Raw genomic sequence first — 24,212 nt, 5'->3', positions numbered from 1 at the left:
CTGCTGGAAGAGGATACACAATCAATGGTACAATGAATGAATAAAGCCATTCTATCATTTTTCCAAGAGTTTTTTTGGTACAGTAAATTCAAAGATAAATAAGAAGAGGAAGGGTCAATGATATATTCAGGGATTCCCTTCTCAAATCTCTCAGTGCAAGGTCTTGCAAACAAACATTTTAGAGTACACATTGGAACTTGATTTGAAAACCAGTTCTGAGTAGAGAAAAGGGAGTTCAGTTTCATTTAACTGGCACATGCAGCTTTTTGAATTAGCGTAAGTAAAACACACAAATGCCCTGAGCTGAAGAATAAATCACTGAATCATGTAATCACTGTTCTATAAAAGCTTCGTGTAACATAATCACTGTCTACAGAGGCAATTACGAAGCACATTTTCTTTCCTGTGCTTTGCTGGTTTAGAACTTTTGGCAAATATATAATTTTTTCTGGTGTGTGCAATTTTCTTTTCTCCTCGCTATAAAAATAGTCCAAAGAACATGCAGGGAAGATTCATTATCTGCTTCTCATACCATTGCCCCTATAGTCATGAAAGAGCTTGGTGTAGCTGGAAATAAATTCTTTGGGCCAGCAATAAACAAACACAGCAACAGTTGTGAGTTAAGAAAATTTTAATTGTCCTTTGGATCTGTGATGAAAGCACATAAAATTACAAATGGAAGAAACATCATGCCACAAAATTGCATAGAATTCTTACAAAAATGTGAATTATGCATCTGAAACAATCAGATTGAGAAACAAAAATATGTACATATTAACCGAAATAGTTGTCTTATTTTTTAAAAAGCAAATCACCAAAGTCCAATCCATCACAATACACTATTAATACAATGTACAAGAGCAACACTGATTTGAAAGAAAGGCAAGCAATGTCCCTTTAATTATCTTTTAATGCATACATAATAATTAATACGTGAGCATTAACATAATTATGAACATGTTAAATCCAAAATGTCCGGCATTTCATTAGAACTTTTAAAATTCTGCTTATGCTGCCAAAACCAATCTATTCTCAGTAGTGTAAAGATATTTGAAGTGCACAATCTAGTTTAATATAGAGAGTCCTATTCTATACAACAGGAAGGTCTACAGTACAGCATTTCCACATTCAACACATAACAAGGCAAATACATAAAAGGCACAAGACTTGCACATCATAAAGACCCTTTTTTCATTACCTTACTTAGTTCAAGTAATATTAATATTAAAATGACATCTGTATCACTGTAATAATCTGAACAATGCAAGGTGTACAGTATTACACGCTACCCTACAACTGCAAAAAGTAGCACTGTACAGATATAAAAAATGTGAATACAGTAAATAGTCAAATACAAATATACTGTAAAATAACTACACCTGACAGTATACTTAGTCAGCCATTAACTTTTTTAAAATATAAATAAAAAGCTAATTTGTATTTGCCCAAGTCTATTTGAAGACTACTGGTGAAGCCCTGGCTACCCTAAAATCCCTGGAAATTTTGCCATGAACTTCAGGGGAGTCATTTTTTTTTACCCTAAGGCAATGATTACTATAATGCAATAGTCTTCAGTATTGTTGTGAATACTGCTGTTAGTACATCCTTTGTAGAATTTCAACATCCTATGTAATTTTCACTTTATAAAATGCAGCATTAAATTTACCATCCTAGGTTTTTTTATTAAATGATTAAGGTCAATCTTCAAAGTGCAAAAGTAGAATGATTTTTCAAAAATCAAACTGAAAGTCAGACTTTTGAGTTTTATGGTAGATAAATTAGTGTAATTATCATCAGCCAGAATGCTCTAATCCAAAATAGGATCTCCAAAGATTGTGCAATTTTTCTTTCTGTCTGTTCTAGGTTTAAAAAAGAAACATCAAAATACTGTCCGTTTTCTAAGATGTGAACTTATATCTATATACACATATAGTATTGAAATCAAAACTTAAGCTTGGTATTTATTGCTTAAATTTAAATAAAATAAGTTACTTAAAAATAGTAAAATCCTGAGGGAAAGCAAGTAAAGTAACTTAAGTGCTATTATTTATTAAAATGCTTTGCTATGCTACGATTAGATCATTTAAATATATTTATTTAAAAACACAAATTAAAGCCTAAATCCTGCCAACATGTAGGTGAACAGTATTACCCACAGAGCACTTTCCTTGACTCCAAGAGGATTATTCATACATACAGGCCCACCAGTGGGAGTGAGGCATTTCCACAGGGCCCCGTGCTCCGGCCACCACTGCCGGAATAGCTGCAGTGGTTCCCACAGCTCTGAGCCCCTTTGAACTGCCATGGCAGTGCTGTGCAGCTATTCTCTGTGCGGCTCTGAGGGAGCATGGACAGGCCAGGGCTGGCTGCTTTAAGTCCTGACCCTTCTGCCTTTGGCCCTGCCCCTTCTGGGGGCAGGGAGCTGGGCCCCTCTCCCACCTTGCCCCTGTCCCTCAGTGGCTGTCAGCCCCACTGCAAGTGTATAAAGTTACTCACGTAAGGGCTTGTAGGACCACCGTCTAAATATGAAAATCTTCACATTCTGAGCTTGCTTCCCATTTACATTAAGGGCCCCTCTGCTCTGGTACTATAAAGAAGCTATAAAGTACAAGTAAATTATATTTATGCTCACATTAGGACGTCTACATGACAAGAGCAGCATAAAGTGGCCTTGGTGTAAATGAGAATCAGGCCATGCTCATTTTCACATGCCATGCCCTCTTTAACTGGGGATGCCAGAGAATAATATTTTTTCCCTTTTCTGATCTTCAGAAAGTCTTGCTAATTATTTTACATAGATTTCTGAAAATATGCAGTTTATTTCTCACACACATACAGTACATAAACTTGGATTCTTCTTACGTTAAAGTATGGATAAATGGATTAACAGATGCTTTATCTAATAGGGGTGGGGCTTTTAAATTTGCTTTTAAACATCAGACATTAATCAAATTCAACTGCAGTCTTAAAAGTGATGGAAGAAGTTTCTAATTTTTCAAATCCCGTAGTTTTAAACATTTTTAAAACTCTATCAAATTTGGTAAGCTTAAAATTTGATACTTAAAACCAATATTTTCAAATCTGCAAAATATATATCACATTTATTTGCTAAATGTACTTCAGTTTGCAACACTAGCTCCATAAAAAGATTATGACAATGTTTGTTAAGTATCGCTGTAACTCAGAGGTTATAATCTATAAAGGTTTTCTGCTCATGTAGCTCTGAAACTTTTCATTTTGTCTCGAGAGAAGACCGACTGCAAACACATACACACTGTGTGTATATGGATGTATACGTTGTGTGTGTGTGTGTGTGTGTGTGTGTGTATATGAACTGTGATCAAACATGCATGCATTCACACAAGTGTACAATACACACATTCTATCTCTACACAGACTAAGTCCCATTCTTTGTTTCAAACTTAATCTAATCACCATAACTCCAACAAAGGATTTTTTTTCCAGCAGCAAATATATTTCTCTCCACATGATAAACATAATATCGAAAGAGCAAGCCGCCAGTGCTCGCAAAGCTAAAAAGGATCAAATGTTTCAGTGCAAATGTAACATGATGACACAACTGTCAAGGTGCAGTTAGAAAGTAGGAAACAAAAACTGTTAAGTATTGTCATACAATTCTGTAAGATCAGTATTAGTTTGGGACACACTGCACTGGCACTTTAAAAGGAAATCTGTGCACATTTGTCTCTATACAATACATTGGTCTTCATTAAATTATCTTAGCAGCACATATGGCCTGAAAATTACCCTTTGTAAATTGGGGGTTGCAGAGGCATATAAACAGGTTCACTCCCTCCTCTGACTGCACTAAGCTTTAAGTCTAATAATAAAACAAAGGATGAGAACAAAGACCTTTGCACAATAGCCTTATAAAATATTTTGTTTTAAAATGTGCACCTCAATACACATGCCTCCTGCGTTTAGAAGCTGGAGCTGGCAGCTCACCACAGGAAAGCAGAGGATGGGCAGCAGAGGAGCGGCCTGCCCTGGCACAATAACTGTGGTTTGTGGGTGGTTACAAAGGAGTATCAAACACTTTTTCTGGATTATTTTCTTCTGTTCCCTGTTCATTTTGCTGAGGTTTATGGTTCACTTTTCCGCTGTCTGATGTGAGGGAGGAAGGGGCAGAACTGTGGTCTCCATCTTCACTGATTTTCCCTTTCATGGCATCCTGTACAAACTCCAGAATTTCCAGAGGCAGCCTTTTAAATTTGTCTTGATACTCCTGATCCAGTTCAACTTGTAGCTGGAAGAAAAACAAAACAAAACTGTCTTCAATCATTTCCATGGAGAACAATATGCCTACAGCATGGGGACACTTTAGGCAGGCGGGGAAAAAAAAACTACAAACACATCTCCATTCTTCATTGTTATGTGATTTAGTGCTTATTTTCAGTTTTTCACTTTAGGGCTATCCCTATGACGCACCTGATAATTATAATACATCTGTTAATTATCCTGCAAAGCTTGATCATAATTATTATACAGCAACTTATGATCACTGAAGAGCTAACGGCAAATGCACCATTTGCATTTTGTTTTATTACACTACTCATAGCCACCAAAATCCTGCAAACATGCATGTGGTTAAGTTTACTTCTGTGACCAGTCCGTAATAATAATTCCTGTCTTTTCATTGGTAAAGCTCACTGTTCTTTACATAGGAACATAAGAAAAAAATCAGCAAACTTGTCAGCTGGACCAGACATTGAAAAATAACTTCTTAAATTATATCTTTTATGGCTATATATTCAAGTGATCACAGGCACATGATCTCATCAAACAAATGCTGTATGTGGCTTGGACTTGAGTGGTGGGAAAAGTGACTTGGGGTCACAGGATGCAAAAAGTGTAAGGCAGGGAAGACTGCCGCAAATCTGACTATCCACCTCCAGAAAGTTGCATTTTTTTATCTGGATTTTCTGCTTTTCACTGCCCATTCTAGGAGCTGCATGTTCCACAAGAATTAAAAACAACAGTGCACATAAAGACTTAAACTGGAGAAAATGCTGGGCCCCCTGGCATGCCCAAATAAGCCTGGCACAAAAAGGCCATGGCTGAGTTCCAAAGCAAAGAACCCCTCCATAGACATCACACACACACTCACACTCACACACAAACTAAAAGAGCAGCAATTTTCAGGGGTCTCTGAGGCAATCACATCTCAAGATATGGTATGTACTGAGGGGATTTATAGACTGCTGAGTTCCCCGTATTCAATTCTATCCTTGAACCCATCCAACAGGGCTTCTGGTCCCCTTCATCCCTCTGACGCCGCTCCAAATGGAGCAACAATCTCTTTCGACCTCAGTATCAGGGCCTCTTTCTTCATCTTTCTTGACCTCTCTGCAGCTTTTCACACTGCCATCACACCCTCACTCTTGACTCCTTAGGCCATCTGTGTTTTCCTTGAGCCTGTCCTCTCCTGGTTCTCCCCGTCCCTCTGACAGCCCCCAGAGTGTCTTTTGGAGGCCCGTCTCTTCTTGTCTTCCCCTATTCAAAGTGATGTCCTTCAGCCTCCTCCTCTTCTTGCCTCTCCTTCGGGTGACCTCATTGGTTTACTTGGTTTCAGCTGCCAGTGCTATGGCAACATTTCAGGTCTCTACCTTCTGCCCTTAATTTGCCTCCATCAGATCCCACATCTCGGTTTGTCTCTCTGATGCTTCAGCTTGGATATGTCACCATCAGTTTCAGTTCCCATGCCACAAACTGGCCTCCTTCATTCCTAAACATCACCCGTTCCCCCGGCTTGGTTTTCCCCCTTTTTTTTTTTTTTTTGCTGTTGACAAAATCATCTTCCTTCCTGTTACTCAGACCTGTCACTTACTAGCTTGAATCTCTGTCTCCTTCCTCTCCCTACATGCAGTGTCCAAATCTTGTAGCTTCCTCCCCCTTGGAATCTAAGATTGGTCCCCTTTTTTCTATCCCCTTTGCTAAAACACTTATTCTGGCTCTTATCTCTCATTTTGATTATGGGAAACTTCTGCTCTGGCCTCGTGGATAGCCATGTTGCTCACCCCTAATCCATATTACTGACTGCTACTTGGGTGACCTTGCAGTAAGTCTGAAAAACTGGGAGGGAGGTGAGGTGGGGTAACAGGGTCCTATAAAAGACAAAGCCCCTAATATTCAGACAGTCCCAATAAAATCAGGACATCTGGTCACTATCTGCTACTGACAAGTCTGAGGAGTAAATTATATGTTCCAGATTTCAAATATGTATTTGCATGTCTTATTTTGCCGTGACATGGCTAGCTGCCACTTCGATCACTTTTCTTTTATGCAGTGCCTTCGTTCTTTTTCTTGTGCCCTTTCTCTCTGCCTCGATCTGTCTTTAAGAAACTTTCCTCTGAAGAGTGTGAGCACTACTTGAGAGAAATAAATTAAAACTGTAACAGCAACAAAACACAAACTAACTTGCTGAATTTCCCCTTTGTAACTTATTGACCGCCAGTGAGGATTACAGAGCATTACTATGGTATGTTCTCTGCCTGACACATTCCTTAACACCTGGGATGCTGCAGTATCCTGTAGTTTTCATTTCGGAGTGACCTTAATGCATAGCATGGCATAGAATGCATTACAATATTCTACTCTGGAGGAGTCCAAAGAAGCACAGGCCACATTCTAGAGTAAAAGGATACGCACGGTCCACCACATGTCCAAAGTGCTTCATTTGTCCAACCCTTTACTCGATGGACATATGAGCAGTATCAATGAGTGAGCAAAAATCTCCCCCTTGAATTTTAATTCTGAGCTTTCCTTTACCTCATCTCTGTCCTTGTAACCAAACTGTCTGTTCTGATAAGTATGAGTTTCCTGGAAGATAAGATGAACTCCTAAGTTTTCCACCATTTCTTTGGCAGCAGTGACACCATCTTCAAATACATTATCTCTATAGGCTACAAAAAAAATCAAGGCAGCTTCTGAGAAAGCAGTAGCAGTTGTGATGTCCATTGACTGAGTTTGTAGTGCCTTGTCTGTGATGCGCGTCTGTCTGCCCACTCCTGGTTAAATCACATTAAAGTTCAAATACTGCTTTTCAAAACTAGGGGTGGGGAGAGCATTCTGATGTGTGGAAAACCTCCTGAAGTTCAACAAAGCAGAGAAATATCTATGAATGAAATGGTGGCCCTGCAGGATGGGCACACAAGGCCTGAGATACATAAGAAATGACAGATTTCTGCTGTGCGGATTCTGCGCAGAGAGGTCTACCGTTGACATGGTCTTCTCTCTAAGGCAGCTGCAGGAGAAGTGCAGGGAGCAGAGGAAGCCACTCTACATAGCCTTCATCGACCTGACCAAGGCTTTTGACTTGGTCAGCAGGGATGGTCTGTTCAAACTGCTCCACAAGATAGGCTGTCCTCCACGGTTACTCAAGATGATCCAGTCTTTCCACGAAGACATGAGAGGAACCATCCAATATGACAGCACATTATCGGATGCTTTCAGAATCAGGAGCAACGTCAAACAAGGGTGCGTACTTGATCCAACATTGTTCGGGATCTTCTTCGCACTCCTCCTGAAGCATGCCTTTGGATCTTCAACAGAGGGCATCTTGCTGCACACAAGATCTGATGGGAAACTGTTTAATCTTGCAAGGCTGAAAGCTAAGTCTAAGGTGCGGGAAGTCCTCATCAGAGACATGCTGTTCGCAGATGATGCTGCTGTAGTGTCTCACACAGAAGACCAGCTTCAAAAACTGCTGGAGCGGTTCTCCAAAGCGTGCAAGGACTTTGGGCTTACCATCAGCCTAAAGAAGACAAACGTACTCGGTCAGGATGTTGCTGAATCCCCATCAATCAGCACTGACAACTATACATTAGAGGTCGTCCACAAGTTCGTTTACCTCGGGTCCACCATCACTGACACCCTGTCGTTGGACACTGAGCTAAATAGGAGGATCGGAAAAGCAGCCACAACTCTGTCCAGACTCAGCAAGAGAGTGTGGAATAACAAGAAGCTGTACACTCACACCAAAATGCAAGTCTACAGAGCCTGCATCCTCAGCACCCTCCTTTATGGCAGCGAGACTTGGACCCTGTATGCCCGCCAGGAAAAGAGGCTGAACGTCTTCCACTTGCGCTGCCTCAGGCGCATCCTTGGAATATTATGCAAGGACAGAGTGACCAACACCGCCGTCCTCGAGCAAGCTGGAATCCCAACCATGCACACCCTCCTCAGGCAGCTCCGGCTCCGCTGGCTTGGCCACGTCTACAGGATGAATGATGGAAGGATTCCAAAAGACATCCTGTATGGTGAGCTAGCCTCTGGCAAAAGGCCTCCCGGATGCCCCCAGTTGCGTTACAAAGATGTCTGCAAGAGAGACCTCAGAGAGGTAGACATCGAGCTGGACAACTGGGAAGAACTAGCAGATGACCGCAGCAGATGGAGGCAGGGGTTACACAAGGGCCTTCAGAAGGGGAGATGAGTATCAGACAGCTAGCAGAGGAGAAGCGAGCGCACAGAAAGCACACTAAGGACTTGCCAGACAACCACCACATCTGCAAGAGATGCAGCAAGGACTGTCACTCTCGTGTGGGTCTTCATAGTCACAGTAGACACTGTAAATGAAGTCCTCAATTGAAACTATAAAGGGCGCAGTCCATAGTCTATGCAGACTGAAGGATGCCAACTAATAGGAGGAAGTCATGATGACCAATTCTAGCTAATGGGACTCTACAAGCCCCATGCACGAGAAAAGCAGTGTTCCATTATGCATCTCTGAATGAAATCCGGCACAGACTGGTAATGTGGACAGTGCATTCACATACAGCGTGGACTGCCCTGGTATACATTATTGCGTAGGGAGCACTGCTGGTATGCAGCAGGTATCTCAACCTAGATGTTACAGACATGGCTATGGGGTGTCTGAATGGGAGTTTCACATGTTACTTTCTACGGATGAGATGAGGGAGGTACTCTCTTTTACTGGATCTGTGGTACTGAAGAAGGCTCTGTATAATTTTGAAAGATGGTCTCTTTCACCAACAGTCTTTGTTGCAGTGCAAGATATTACCTCGATAGCCTGGTCTTTCTAATGACATGGTACCAACATGGCTCCAGCAACACTGCCAGCAACATGTTAGACTCTTAACTTCATTTTGGGTTTGCACTGTGGGATCAATCAATGGCCATCCATGGCTGGGTAGGAATGGTGTCCCAAGCCTGTGTGTGTCAGAGGCTGGAAATGGATCACATGAGGGGGATCACTTTGATGATTACATGTCCTGTTCACTCCCTCTGGGGCATCTGGCATTGGCCTCTGTTAGAAGAGAGGACACTGACCCAGTGTGGCCATTCTTCTGTTTCTTAATTTCACCCACAAGCAGAGGCAACTGGTGTGGAGATTTGGGGGGAGGGGCTGCCCCAATCCGTTCCCTGCCCCACCCATGTTCCACCCTTCATCACCCATGCCCTGCCCATACTTTCCCCTTTCCCCACACCTGTTCCTCCCCCTCCCCCTCCCCCTGCTCTGCCCCTGCCTGCCTCTTCCTATGGAAGCCTTGTGAAGAAGTTCGCACTGCTCTCAGGCTGCACTCCTCTGGGGGAGAGATGGGACTGGTCCCTGCCACCAGGAACAGTGCACCACTGAGTGTGAGTGCAGGGGGAAGAGGCTGTGGGGTACATGTGGCCTTCTGTGTTCTCACCCACATGTTGTCCTGGCCCAAAGGCAAACTGTGCGTTAATGACGAAAGAAGATGGCGTCCACACTTGCCTACTTAATCACTGCGGCTGTGTCTACGCTGGGACGCTACATCAAAAAAGCTTATTTTGACATAGTGAAATCGAAATAAGCTATTTCAACACGTAGTGCCCACACATCCTCCAGGACTGGTGCTGTCGACGTTCAACGTCGACGTAGGAAAGCGCTACATCGAAATGGGCCCTGCAGGGGAGCGTCTGCACACAAAAGCAGCCCTGATCGGAATAAGAGGGCTAGGAAAGCCTGCGGACAGGGTCACAGGGTGGACTAGCCCTTCTGGGGCAACAGCAAGCTGCTCCTTTAAAGGGCCCCTCCCAGACACACTCGGCCTGCACAGTACAAGGTCCACAGAGCCGACAACCGGTTGCAGACCCCATGCACACAGCATGGACCCCCAGCAGCAGCAGCAGCAACCAGAAGCCCTGGGCTAAGGGCTGCTGCACATGGCGACCTTAGAGCCCCACAGCGGCTGGACAGAGCATTTCTCAACCCCTCAGCTGATGGCCGTCATGGAGGACCCCGCTATTTCAATGTAGCAGGACGTGGATCATCAACACACGCCCTACTTCGACGCTGAATGTCGAAGTAGGGCGCTATTCCCATCTTCGGATAGGAACAGCAATTTCAATGTCTCGCTGCCTAAAGTCGATTTCAACGTCGAAATAGCGCACGGTGCGTGTAGACACGACACGTGCTATTTTGATGTTGTGCTGGCTACTTCAAAGTAGCCGGCTAGTGTAGACGTACCCTGCATGACACATGTCAAACCTATAAAGGGCTCTGTGGTACCTTGAATAAAAAGGGGGATACATAAAATCAAATGCCATATGCAATCAGGAGAACGCTCCCTGCTCTTGTGCCCTTTACAGTCATTATTCTTAAAGTCTAAGGACAAGATCAGACATTGAGTCTTCTGGTGGGATCACACATGACTTTTTAGCCACTAACCATGACAGAGAGGGATACCAATAATCAAAAACATGCATAAAAATAAGTGTTGTTGATGGTGCCAAAGGCAGTGCCTCTTTCCCCCTACGCCAACCTTCAGATGAGAACAGCAAGTAGAGTCTATGAGTTAATCACTTCAATGGGAAGCCATCCATAAAGGCATTGGCAGGAATGGAAGCTGAGAAGCACTGGCCATCCTACCCAACGCTGCCACCCCTGTATTTTAATCCATTACATCAAATGTCTGTCTACCACTTTAGGGGTAGGTAGATCTGGTCATTAAAACACTGGAGTGGGACTCAGGAGCTCCTGACTATGTTCCTCAGTTGACCACAGAGTCCTTGTATGACCTTGGCCAATATGCTCAGGCCCAAGTTTTCAAAATTCACAGGAGAGATTTTCAGCAAATTCCCAAATCTGTTGTTTTCTTACTGGCCTAGATTGCTTCACGCCTTAGGCCAGGTCTATACTAGACCTTAAAGTCAATCATAGACATGCAATTCCAGTTACAGAAATTGAAATGATCTGGCCGTCCTCACAGAGGGAAGTCCATAGGACCCCTGATAGTTTGATTTTGTGCATTACCACTAGACCTGCAAAATCGAACTCTGGAAGATCGATGCTTACTAGGTTGATCTCCCAGGTAGTGTAGATGTACCCTCAGTTTCATCATCTGTAAAATGGAGCTGATAAGGTTTCTTATCTCATAGGAGTGGTATGAGGCTAAGATGGTTCACTCACAATTATTTCCAGTGCAAGGTGGCTGTCATGCAAGTCTATTGTTTGACTCCCTGGTTACACAAGGCTTGAACTCCTGAATCATTGGTAGGCTGGGAAGTACAGTAGGAACTCAGAGTTACAAACACCAGAGTTATGAATTAACTGGTGAACCACACACCTCATTGAGGACTGGAAGTAAACAAGAAGGCAGCAGCAGAGAGAAGAAAAAAAAACACATACAGGACAGTACTGTGTGCACAGGAGGGTAGCTGTATTAGGCTCCATCTCCACTTACTGAGAATGTCAATGTCTGCTATGCAAATGGCATACCAAATGGCGTACTAAAAATTGATTTTGCAGCTGTCGACGTTGGTCCTCACTGTAGAATGTCGATGGGAGCACTCCTCCTGCCGACATTCCTTAATTCTTGTGACTCGCAAGGAGTTAAGGGGTTGACCTTGAATCCCGGAATGCACTGTTTCGCGAGACAGTGCCCCGGAAGATCAAACCTAAGTGTTCAATTTTCATTGGTAAGTGTAGATGTAGCCTTAGTCTGTAGCTTCACAAAAACAAGCAATCCTGTAGCATCTTTTGGCCAAATAAATTTGTTAGTCTCCATGGTGCTTCAGGACAGCTTGTTAGTACAGTGTAAACTATAAAAAAATGAAGAGAAAGTTTAAGAAAAAGCTTTGAGAAGATAAATAAATCATTTTTGTGCTCATTCAGTTTAAATTAAGATGGTTAAAAGCAGCATTTTCCCACTGCATAGTGAAGTTTCAAAACAGCATTAAGTCAATGTTCATCTGTAAACTTTTGAAAGAATCAGAGTTCTTTTTAAAGTTACAAACCAACTAAGGGCAACACAATTTCTGAGCCTAGAAGGAGAAACTGTGGATTGAACTTATTCTGACCAACCTCTCTGGACCTCTGCATACTTACAGCATGATCTAATGAACTTCTGCTTTCACCAAGAACAAAAATACACAGATCACATGAAATGCCCCAGCGTGTTGTCAGCACAAGTTACCAGAAGACTGTAGTTCACATGGAGAGTATTGGTTAAAAAAAAGAGAAAGATGAATCCCCTCCATGCTGAATAAAACCAGATTCACTGTCCTCAGAGATATCTTATTTGCTGAGTTTAAGAGTCGAATACTGATTTTCTGTCAGTTCTCAGTACTTGAAATCCAACTCATTCCCTTCACTGTAGCTGGTGAAACTGTTTTACATTTCAGGCAGTGTGAAAGAAATGGTTGGGCTAAATCAGTTATAGGAATCAGATCATAACATAACAAAGTACAGTAGTTCTCAGAAGCACAACAGAGTTGAGAAAATCTCAGCACTAGTTTAAACACATTAACAAATTGGGAGCTGTGTACATAGACACATCAGGTCATTGTCAGTCCTGCCTGCAGGACTGGGAATAAGTCCCAAGACCTCTAGTGCCAGAAGAACAGGCCTCTAACACACTGAAGATGACTCTGATTTACTAACCTGAGGGCCAAATCCCGGCCTGTCTGTCTCTGCAGAGCTTGGAGAAGCTGTATGGCTTAGCTGGGGTCTGTCTCTGTAGAAATGTAAAAGACTCCTGCATTCACAATCTAATTTCATTGGATCAACACTTGGCAAACGGCGGCTCAAAGAAAACAGAGAGGCACCTGTGTGATGGCTTGGCCCCTATCCCGGTGCTTTGTGCCAATCAATCACAGACCCATACGCAGTAACTTCTGAGGCGGGGTGCTTTTTTTGTGAATGTGGACCACCGCCCCGACAGCAGGCCCTGCGTGTCTCCCCCCACGCTCTCTCTCCAGCTGGCCCTGCCCCCCACTCCCCGTCCAGGCACCCAGAGTTTGTCCTGCCCTGAATAGCCACCCCACCTCACCCCCACTAGGCCTGAAGAACCTCCCGCACCTCTGCTCAGCCCATGGACCCCTCCAATCCTGCTCAAACTGACCCCTCTGCAAGACCACAGCATCCCCCCCAACCCAAACACAATCCCCCGCTTGGCCTGAACAGACATCCCCTCAGCCCAGACACCCCACCCCACCCCAACCCACCCACACTCAGCCTCAGCCTCCTCCTGCTCAGCCCGAAGGTCACCCCACCACCACTTGTCCATAGGACCACCCCCAAGGAGCCCCTCCCCACTGGTCTGGGAAGCGGGAGGATTCCCTGTGACGGGGGTGGGTGGGTGGTGGGGGTAGGCGGCAGCAGCTGGGGCTCAGTGGGCTGGGGGGGCAGCAATGGAGCACTGTGAAGTGTGCGGGGGCAAGACAGGCTGTGGGGAGGCGACCCTCTGTGTCTGCCCTGCCATTGTCCCAGGAAATCCCCGGCCAGAAGTCAGGGTGGGAGCAGAGTGGAGAAGGGGTGGGGCAACCCATTGGGAGGGGGCAAATGCACCCTTCGCACCCCACCTGCGTACAGGCATGTGTCAGTACAAAGTAATCCCAAGGCCAGTAAATCCCGGGGGTAGAGAGATTAGCCGATGCTATTCCAACCCATCCTAGCCTGAGGGACTTTGTCAAAGGAAAGGGCCCCTGGCAGAAAGCCACTATGTCCACCTGATACCCTGCTGTCCTCACACATGGTTGGGGCCATTACTTTGATATTTGGTATCACAGGAGCTGGGTCACTGCCAGGGTTCCCGCCAATTTTTTCCATCCATGGGTGAAATAAATTTTGTTCTGCACACCAATGCGGATGCAGATTGGCACCACCAATAGAAACACAGGTTGCTGACGGCGGATGGCTGTGGGAGCTCTACTAATCAGCTGGGCAGCACCTGGACATCTCTTGGGGGGCTGCCCAAGGTCTCAGCTTATGGGAAAGACTGCTTACTGCTACTGCTCTCCCTCATCCATCTAAACTTGCAGCAGGTGTCAAATGGTTGGTCTTGAGAATATGTCCTGGCAACTCCATCTGACTCAGGTGCTTGAAAATACCACCTGGAAAGCATCTATCACATGTGGGTCCTTTACTCACCAGCACAGAGCTGAGATCTTCTCCAGCTGTTATGTTTTTGGATGGGATTTTCCCCCCACCTTCTTTGAACTCAAAATAACTGAAGGGGTGATGTTTAAAAAGCACAGAGAAAATTCCCTGTCTAGCACAAGCCAAGTATAGTGAATGTGAGCCTTAAAGGCAAATATTTTGAAAATTTATGTTGAAAACTGTTTTGCATCCATAATGATCGTGGGCTCCAGCAAGCAGCCGGCATAATATTTAATTCTATGGGAATGTTCCGATCTGCCATTTGGTTGACTGATGAAAGAAGCTATTAAATTCATTTCTACCACACATTGTGTGGGATAAACATCAGTCAGTTTGAATGCAGGTGTGATAGCAGTGAGAATGGTGATTATTAATAAATGTGGGATTGCACTGAGTTGGGTATAATAAATCAGTGACAAAGTCTGAGTGTTTTAAGTTCACATTTCCATTTTCAGAAGCCGCTAGGAATGACTGTTTCCCCAACACCTGTGGGCTGGGAAATCTGTGCACAGGGAAAGCATATGGCTGTCAGAGAAATACTGGGCCTGAAACTACTTTTTATTTCCCCCACGTCTCTGAGCTGGCTAAAGCGCCATGTATTTGTTTTCATGGCTGCAAATGTTTAACTTATATGCCCAAAGATGCTTTTTTTGCATAGCAGATTTGGGGTTTTGATGACTGCATCAAACAACAAATATGCGCAATGTCCGTGACCTCAATTTAGCTTCTGAAATAGTGCAGGCAGGACTTGCAGATTAAGGGGACAGAGAGCAAATGTGCAACTGTTCTGCTGCTTCTCATTTGTAGGGCTGACTTAATTAGAGAGCCGCTTGAGAGCGATAAGGCCTTAAACACTGAGTAGCAAGAACTGTCAAAAGCAGATGGAGGCTCAATAGCCGCAATAGCGAAACTGAGGAGCAGAGCTTAGGGATCAAGTGATTTTCAGGTGGCATTGTGTTCTTCTCTAATCTGAAACAGTAAGGCCATGTCTACACTAGCCCCAAACTTCAAAATGGCCATGCAAATGGCCATTTCGAAGTTTATTAATGAAGCGCTGAAATACATATTCAGCGCTTCATTAGCATGTGGGTGGCAGTGGCACTTCGAAATTGACACGCCTCGCCGCCGTGCGGCTTGTCCCGACAGGGCTCCTTTTCGAAAGGACCCCACCTATGTCGAAGTCCCCTTATTCCTATGAGCAGATGGGAATAAGGGGACTTCGAAGTAGGCGGGGTTCTTTCAAAAAGGAGCCCCGTCGGGACGAGCCACGCGGCGGCGAGGCGCGTCAATTTTGAAGTGCCGCGGCCGCCCACATGCTAATGAAGCACTGAATATGTATTTCAGTGCTTCATTAGTAAACTTCGAAATGGCCATTTGCATGGTCATTTTGAAGTTTGGGGCTAGTGTAGACACGGCCTAAGAGCTCCTTACTAAGGGCCCTGCTACTCCCACCACCAAGCAGAAGCCTGTTGGCCTGGAAAGGAAGAATCATCTCCATATCATTGTTCTCCTATCCCTCTCCTTCTTGATGCTGATGAGAGTCGTCTGCAGGAGGGGTGAGCAAAGTAGGGGGTGGGTCCCTTGGGGAAGGGGTGTGAAATTTCATAAGAGGCAATGCAGCCTGATCAGCTGCTAGCTCTCAGGCTCTTCCACCTCCTTCAAAATGCTGAAATCCATTACTGTTTTTATTTGGAAAAAAAAAAAGCAGAACAGCAGTCCTGTAGCACTTCAAAGGGTAACAAAATACTTTTTTAGGCGATGAGCTTTTGTGGGACAGATCCACATCTTTGGAATTTTCCAGACCTGAAGTGTCTCTCTCTCACAAAACCCCATTGTCTAATAACTTACGTGGTTAGTTTTTAAAGTGCTACAGGACTGCTTTTGGGCATGTTTGCAATGTGAAATTACAAACGAACACAGCTACGTCTCTGAGACTACTGTCTTTATGTCTGTGTATTCACATTTATATACCGATTAATAAAGTTTTTACATTCTACAGACTTATTTTCTTGCAACTGCCCAAAAGGGTTTTTGTTCATATAAACATCATAAAACTGCCTGTTGGTTTGGATTCCATAAACAGGTTGGAGAGGGAGGAAAGGGGGTCAAGCTAATTGCAGGGATGAAAAGTGGGGCCTGATGTAAAAAGTTTGCTCACCCCTGGTCTTCAGGATTTGTAGCTGTGGGAAGTGACAGGAGAGGGTTGGAAGGGGAGAGGCTGGAGGGATCAAAGTACCTGAGCATCATATCTCACATCCCTGTGGGATCGAGGTACTTGGTCACGGCCTATTCCGTCGGCATCAATTTATGCATTTCCTTCCTTTGCAAGGCAGAACTTGTAGAAGGGGTCTCAGGACACAGCTCGAGCAGTGGCCATACTATCAAAGGTCTGGAGCAGGAAAACTGGGACTGGCAGCAGCAGTCCTGCCTGGGTGACTCTTGTGCCTCTGCAGATCTCAAAGAACTCTCTGCGGGTACAGGAAAGTACAAGGTCCCATGGAAAGGATGCAAAGGGGAATCATGAGTGCAAACCTCCCCTCCTTGAGATGTGGCAGTGCCCTAGGCAATAAATATAGGCCTCGACACTACAACTCTGAGCTGAGTCAGAGACTTGCTCACAGTGGCTGTGTATATGTATCCTGACAGGGCGCAAACACCACAGTAAGGGCTGCTTCATGAGCATCCACATCTTTCAAGCATCCGCCAGCACTGTCCCATCCAGGCAGATTAATTCAGAACTCATTGCAATGAGGAGCTGGAGGCTGCTAGATGGAGAAGGCCAGAGAATTTGTTTTATTCTGGTTCATAACAGACCAATATGCACTGCTTCTTCCTTGAGCAGACTGTTTTAAACTAGTGTAACCCCAATTAAATTAATGGATTTGTGAAGTTAATGAGGCCCTTAAATAAGGCTGTTAGATTGTAGTTCTTTGGTGAAGGAACTTTGCCTGTTATTTGTTCGGCAAACTGCTGCTACTTCAAGTGCTTATTAATAACTACGTGTGACTGGCGAAATGCATTAGCCTATCAACACCACCTAGATCCAGCATGACAGGTACATTAGCAATGCATGGCTTTGTATGGACTCCATGGTAAAGGCATGTTATTATTGCAGTCTGAGTATCATGTGGAGATTCAGGAACCTCATCTCACTATTTGCACATTTCAAATCTCTTACCATTCTTAAAAATAGAAGGATTTCATTGAAATGCATGGGAATTTTTATACTTTATTTCCAATTTCTCTAACATTTCCACAGTTAATTCTCACACAAAGCCCACCTCTGGGCCTTTTTAAGCTGTATGATGGAACCATTCTTATTTCAACAAATATTTTGCATACCCGCAGTTTGTCTCCTTTTGTAGCTAGAAATCTTTCTTAAGCTATCAGTTCTTTCTTTTATGATTATAAATATGTCACCCATGCTTCTCATAATACAAACAAAGAGATCATTTAAACTGATATGAAAGGAAAAAAAAATCCCTCCTTCCTGCACAAGCATGGTGACTTTGGGCCTGATTTTGCTTTTTTACACCATCATGAAATTGAAGTTCACTGCCTGCTATCTATGGCCAGAGTCTTCCTCATTTCACTGGAAGAAATCCAGAGAAACCCCTTTGATGACTATTTCTCATTTGCCATATTCTGCACTCTGTTTCCGTGGTGAGAATCACGGGTAACTCATTCCTGACATAGCTCAACAGAAGCTGCAATAGAAGCTCTGGTTTAGTTCTTAGGTAACGTGCCCACATTTTATGGCACTGTATTAAAGAATAACAAAGCGATTTCTCCATTGCTTTCTAATGAGGGCTCTTTATTCACTTCCATGGAGCCTCCAGTGCGCCCTGGAAATGGACAGCTGACTGTCAGACAGCAGAACCCTTCTAACGGGTATCATTATAGCCACCTGCTCAAAAGTGCTTAATGGCCCCTTGGAAACCTTTTCTCAGAATTACAAATTGAGGTTATGACAGAGCCAATGTACTCCAGAAATGTTTCAAGTCCCTTGCCTGCTACAGTTCACTGCAATCTGCAAGCCGAACAGACTTACTTCAGCGAAGATTAAAGTCTCTTGAGTGCAGTGAGAGTTACAGGGTCATTTATACAGTCTCTGTTGTCTACAAGCACTGAGGGGGTGGTGCAATTTGAGAGGCCCCGTCACAGTGCAGAGGAGGAGAGGCGGAGAAGAAGAAAAGAGAGTCAAAAACTGACCTGCATTTTTCCAACAGCTACCAACACCTGCCCCTTCTGTGATAAGATCTGATCAGCCACCAACAGACTCACAAATAGAGGGGTGACATGAAGACGTCCTGTTTGTTATTGGGTGACCACCGAGAGAGAGGTCCTGTAGAGGGAGCAGTCAGGACATTTTTGGAGGAGAGGAGATACATAGGAAGATAGTAAATCTGGGGATACACTTCTCTGGAGGCCAGAAATGACAAGATGTAAAAAGCAATACAAGGCAGTAGTACTGGTTGCACCTCCATGATCTGGCAACCTTGGGACCAGAATGGCCCCAAACTAGGGATTTTGCCAGATCAGGGTAGGTAAGTGCTCCCTTGCCTGCCACTGTCCTGTTCTTGGTTCCCCTCAGGGCTGTAGGCTGCTCCCAGCCACTAGCCCTGGTCTCTGGTCCCCAAGCCACCAGCCTGGCACCCCTGCTGGCACCCTGGCTGCTGCTGCCTTCCCACTCCCTGGCCTTACTTCTTATGCTCCATCTCTGACTGTGTCTCCCTATGACTGCTCTAGCCCCCTCTGTCACTGGCTTCCTGGCCCCGGCTGCGACTTCTGCCAGGTTCCCAGCCCCAATACCTGAGCCCCAGCCGTGGCTATGCAGCCTGGCTGAGGCTCTCAGCTGCTTGACTACCAGCTGGACCCCTGCTCCCAGCTGCCAGGCTCTCTGCCGGACCACAGATGTTGCTGGATCAGAGAGTCCCAGATTCCACAGGTTTGCCCTGTAGCAGTAGTGAGAACACTTTGTGCACACATAATGCCTGTTCACCTTTAGATCTCACAGCACTTTACAAAAGAGTCATTGTCATTATCCTATAAACCATTGCGACGGCAAGTGGACAAACTTGTACCTCCCTTGCAATTCTCAACAGGCATCTGAACACAACTGAACTGTACTTTGAAGTTTTTGAACTTTAACTTCACAATGCATCACTCTTGCATTGAATGTGTGAATCTTCCCGTGGGACCTACAGAAGCCCTCATCAGTACCATAAATAGCCTCTCTAAGCGTAGCAAATGGCTGAGTTCTCAGGGTGTCCTGCCATGTTCTTCCACTTTGTTGTTCTGATCTCCTTGTTACATTCCCTGGCAGCCAGAATGCCCTCTACAGCAACATAAAAACCCAAACGGCAGGCGCAACTCCCAGAGCCTTGGGCTCATGCAGTGATGTTGAAAATAGCAGTGTCAATGTTCAGATGTAGCTGGAACTTGGGCTTTGAGATCCACCCACTTTGCCAGGCTTCAGAGCTCGACTCCCAGCCCAGGCAAGAACATCTACACTGCTATTTTTAGCAGCATCACAAAAGTCCATAGTTTGGGGTTGATCTTCTGGGGTTCACGTGCTTAGTCTCGCATGGAGTAAGGGAGGTCAACATGAGAGTTTCTCCTGCTGACCTCCCTCTGTGAGGACGGCCTCGTAAGTTGATTGCAGATCAGTCAATTCTAGTTACGCAATTGCTGTAGCTTGAAATGTGTACCTACAATCAACTTTAAGGTCTAGCGTGGACCTTACACTGCCACAGCAGTTGGTTGGTTGAAGTGTGGCAATATTTGAAGATTTTGCACCAGACAGTAATGTCCCAGTGGTGAGGGAGAGGACACACCAATTAAAGTATATGGTTAGTATAATTATTATACCTACTATTATTGGAAAATTGCAGAAGCTTTTAGGGCTTGGCTGCTGCTGACTTTAGCAGTAATCACACTGGTAAAATCCTACACTGGTGCTTGATATTTTCCCTATTAAGTGGAAAGCAGCGTCCTTTGTGTCACTATAGTTCTGCACGTCACAAATTAGACTCCGCAGCACAGAGTTTCTCTGAAAAGTGTGCTGTGCAAATTATCGAGCAGATATTCTCTCAACAGCTTGTTAAAAACTGGTGCTTTTAGACTAGAAATCAATGTGTCTAAAGAACAAAGCCCCAGAAGTGCCTTTGAAAACATTTTTAAGTGATTACAGTTTTGTAATCCTTTGCAATGAAGGAGAGTGTTCTGATAGGTTTCTTAATTAGCTCACTAACACCACCACCCTGAGTTTTCACTCAGTGTAACCAGAGAATCTGTACTCAACCTCATTGGAGGTTTCTCTTTATCAGTAGCATTTTAATGGGAAATCCACAGTTTTCTCTCACAACAGCTACATGGGGCATTATGCTCAGAATGTGACCTTGTACTTGTCAGCTGACACCTTGATATTAACCATCTGACTGTGCCTATGAGGCTTACAGGAACAGCCAAAGGCTCAAATCAGCTAGAAAGAAGAGGGTAATAATGCATTTCTTTTACCTGGAAATACCAATCATGTTTACAGGGGGAATTGTTACAGAGCACTGCTCAGTGCTGATTCTCACAGCTCCTTGATTTTATCCCTTCAACTTAGTAGCACAAGGTAGAATTGCCACATTGATTAACAACTCCCTGTACCCTTTCAAACCACCACTCTGCCCCTCCCTCTAGCCTGCATCCACACTACATTCCCCTTTCAGAGGAGGGATGCAAATGAGGGAGATGGAAAATGCAAATGAAGTGTGAGCTTTGTAAATCAGCACTTCATTTGCGTTTTTGATCTCCCTCATTTGCACTCCTCCTCTTGAAAGGGAAGGTAGTGTGGGCGCAGCCCTACAGTGAGTAGGTCCTATTCTAAATTCTGTGGAGTTAAAAGATTGTTTTGAACATTATAAACAAGGAAAATGTTTTGATAAAGTATCTTATCTCTTCCCAGCCCCTCCACCTATGAGCAGACAAGTCCACACATCATTTGATGTGCTTTGTTTAAAAAGATTCTTCGCAACATAACTGTTCACTAAAGAAGGTGGCTTTTAAAGTAAATAGTCATTTTTACTGAACAGCTGCATATATTAATTGGTGAGGTAATGAAAGATCAGACCACTCTCACCAGGAAGGTTTGCACTCGTCTGGAATACTCTCAATTTTTTTTCAAATATTTTTATTTATTTTCTCAATCAAATGGCATAAAACCAAGAATAACTAGGCACCATTTTGCCCACTATGGACACAAAACTACTCTCTGGGACAAGGCATGACAACTGTTCAGCACTGCGCAGCCCCACTATACAAAAGATTAGAGCCGGAATATTATAGATGTTGGGGGGAAATTTTCAAAGTTGCCTAAGTGACTGAAGAGCCTAAAATCCATTTTCAGAAGTGATATAGGCATTTAGGAACCCAAGTCCCTTTGACGCGCAATGAGATTTAGGTTCCGAGACCCAGAGCTTTAAAGATATGGAGTTGTTGCGGCAGGGACAGGCTTCCATTACAGTCACAGTGGGCCCTTGCTCCTTCCCTGGTCATTACCGCACTGCAGGAATGCTGGCCCCTCATTGTGTTTATTTATTTGTTTTCTTTCTTCTTTCTTTTTTTTAAATCTTGAGCTGCAGATACCATCTTGGGGCTACGGTCCCAGTCTCAGTCCCAGCAAAGCCGTCTGGCTGGGCAGTCAGGCTGTGGCCTGGGGAAAAGAAAGGCATTCTGCAGCTGGGAAATTCCCCTATTTCAAGCCAGGTAGCGCCACCCTAGGAATTCTGAATGTCAGCTGTAGAGAGGGCCTTAATCTTTGTCTAGTCACGTGTACTTGGCTTCCACTGAGGCACAAGGGGAGCAGCTCCGTGGGGCCTGATCCAGCAACCAGTGAAGGGGATGGAAATCTTGCCCTGGGCCTTAAGTATGCATTTGATGTGATGTTTCCTCATTTGGACTCTTGGTTCTGTTTTGTGAGGGTTTCAGTTTAGCTCCTGAATATTAATGCCCCTCCATCATAGACATCCACAGTTGATTTTCACACAGTACATTCCATGCCAATGATGGGCTCAGAGAGATAGCTTCCCCCAGTCAGCGTTTCAGTGCCACCAGGAATATAGGGCACACGCTGCCTTAGACTCTGGTGGGGATTTAAAGTCCCAAAGCTGCAGCTGCTTCCACTACTGAAGTAGAGGCTGTAGCGAGGGCCAAGAAATCCAGGCCCTTTTTAAATTGTGGGGCCCTGCTGAAGCAGATGCCCCCTTTGCCCATCCCCACATCCTGTTGGTATATATATGAAAAAAGGCAGCTAAAAAACTCTTGCTTGAGAGAGCTATAAGACTTTTCTTCTCTACGCAGAGTCAGAGTCAGATGTCAGTTATATGTGCTTTACGCTGGTGTCATGCTACCTGGCTGAATGGTTCCTCTCCAGACTTACATCACCTGAGATAAGCATCAGGCCTCTACGCTTTGCATTTTTTCTGGAAATATGTAAAAAGGCAAATCTCTGGCTATTTTAGTTAGGTGCAGTACATGGAAAAAGGGAATAATGCCTAATGTCATTCTGCTTTTGTCTGGTAAGCTATACAATTCTAGATAGATGTGAAAAAACAAATGTAAATTGCATTTAAAATGTCTTTTTTCTTTTTAATATGACAAGCCATTCCCTTTCAAAAGATTTCATAAAGCCGATTAGGGACTAAAAAAAAAAGTATTATTTAGCATGAAAGGACTATGGTAATTTCATTACATTAACCTAAATTCTTCAGGTTCAGTGTTGTTAGCTTTTGAGAGGGAATTATTCTTTTTGAAACAAATCCCACTAGAATTCTTCAACCCTGATGGATTTTCAAGATAAGAAGCATGAGCTAAACTACAATACTCTTGATAGCCTGGAAGGAGGAGGAGCATTTTACCTGACATGGATCTCACCTATGAATTGTAGCACATATTAATAGTGTTTGCATTATTTATGTCAGAGAGGCACTTACTTCTTACTTACTGCAACCCCCTGCTGTGGGGGCTGGGCTGCTCCTCTGGCAAACAGTCCCTGCCAAAAATGTTCAGCTATTGGCAATGATGCACTCCTAATTTTGCCTCACATGGAAGTTGGATTTGCTCCCTCCAGACTGTACTAGGTCGAAATTTGGACCACTGAGGCTAGGTCTACAATTAGAGCTGGAGGTGTAATCCCCAGCTCAGGTAGATGCAATTGTTCTAGCTCTCATCAAACTAGAATGCTAAAAATAGTAACGTTGCTGCAGAAGAAAAGGCAGGGGCAGAAAATGATATGAACTAGCTCTGCCGACCGGTCCACTGACTTGTGGGGCAAACGGGGCAGCAGCCCTTGGGGCCCGGCATTTCAAAGGGAGCCGGAGCTCTGGCTGCTGCCATTGCTATTTTGGCAGTGGTGGTGGCTGGAGCTCTGGGTCCCTTCAAATTGCCACGGGAGCCCTGCTCCGGCTGCATGCAGCTGTCAGGGAGCGGGAAGGAGGCCAGCACTGTGGTCCATGTGGCATTAAGGGCTGAACCCTTTGGCCCTGCCCCTTTGATTTTGACCCTGCTCCTTCTCGGGCACAGAGCCCAGCCCCTCTTCTCCATGTCCTGGGGCCTGTGGTGGCTGTCGGCACAGTGCAAATCTGTGTGAACCCCTTGGTACATACTGGGGGTGGTTAGCCCACGCTGCTGCTCATAGCTGCATGTCTTAACCCAACTACGTTACTGTTTGTGGTATGCTAGCTCAATGAGTGTTAGTGGGACTTGAACTCTCAGCTCACAGCGCAGACAAACCCACAGCATAAACCCTCAGCACAGACATAGTATAATCAAGGCAGGA

General features: G+C 44.5%; 1 protein-coding gene across 5 annotated transcripts in view; it reads right to left on the bottom strand.

Moving 5' to 3' along the window:
- Positions 1–620: 620 nt before the first annotated feature.
- Positions 621–24,212, bottom strand: part of PLCB1 (phospholipase C beta 1) — a 746,723-nt gene continuing 723,131 nt past the window's right edge. The window contains exon 32 of one of the 5 annotated variants that reach the window (XM_074989347.1): positions 621–4,267. In XM_074989347.1, the coding sequence (XP_074845448.1) occupies positions 4,037–4,267 (231 nt within the window). In that variant the 3' untranslated portion in view covers positions 621–4,036. Of the gene's footprint in view, positions 4,268–22,073; positions 22,089–24,212 lie in introns of those variants that run through there. The other 4 variants (XM_074989348.1, XM_074989350.1, XR_012644898.1 and 1 more) reach the window with 4 other exon arrangements.

The sequence above is a fragment of the Carettochelys insculpta genome, chromosome 3, assembly GCF_033958435.1.
Source record: "Carettochelys insculpta isolate YL-2023 chromosome 3, ASM3395843v1, whole genome shotgun sequence".
NCBI classification, from domain to species: Eukaryota; Metazoa; Chordata; order Testudines; family Carettochelyidae; genus Carettochelys; species Carettochelys insculpta.
The sequence above is the reverse complement of the archived record's forward strand: the minus strand, read 5'-3'. Positions and strand labels throughout refer to the sequence as shown.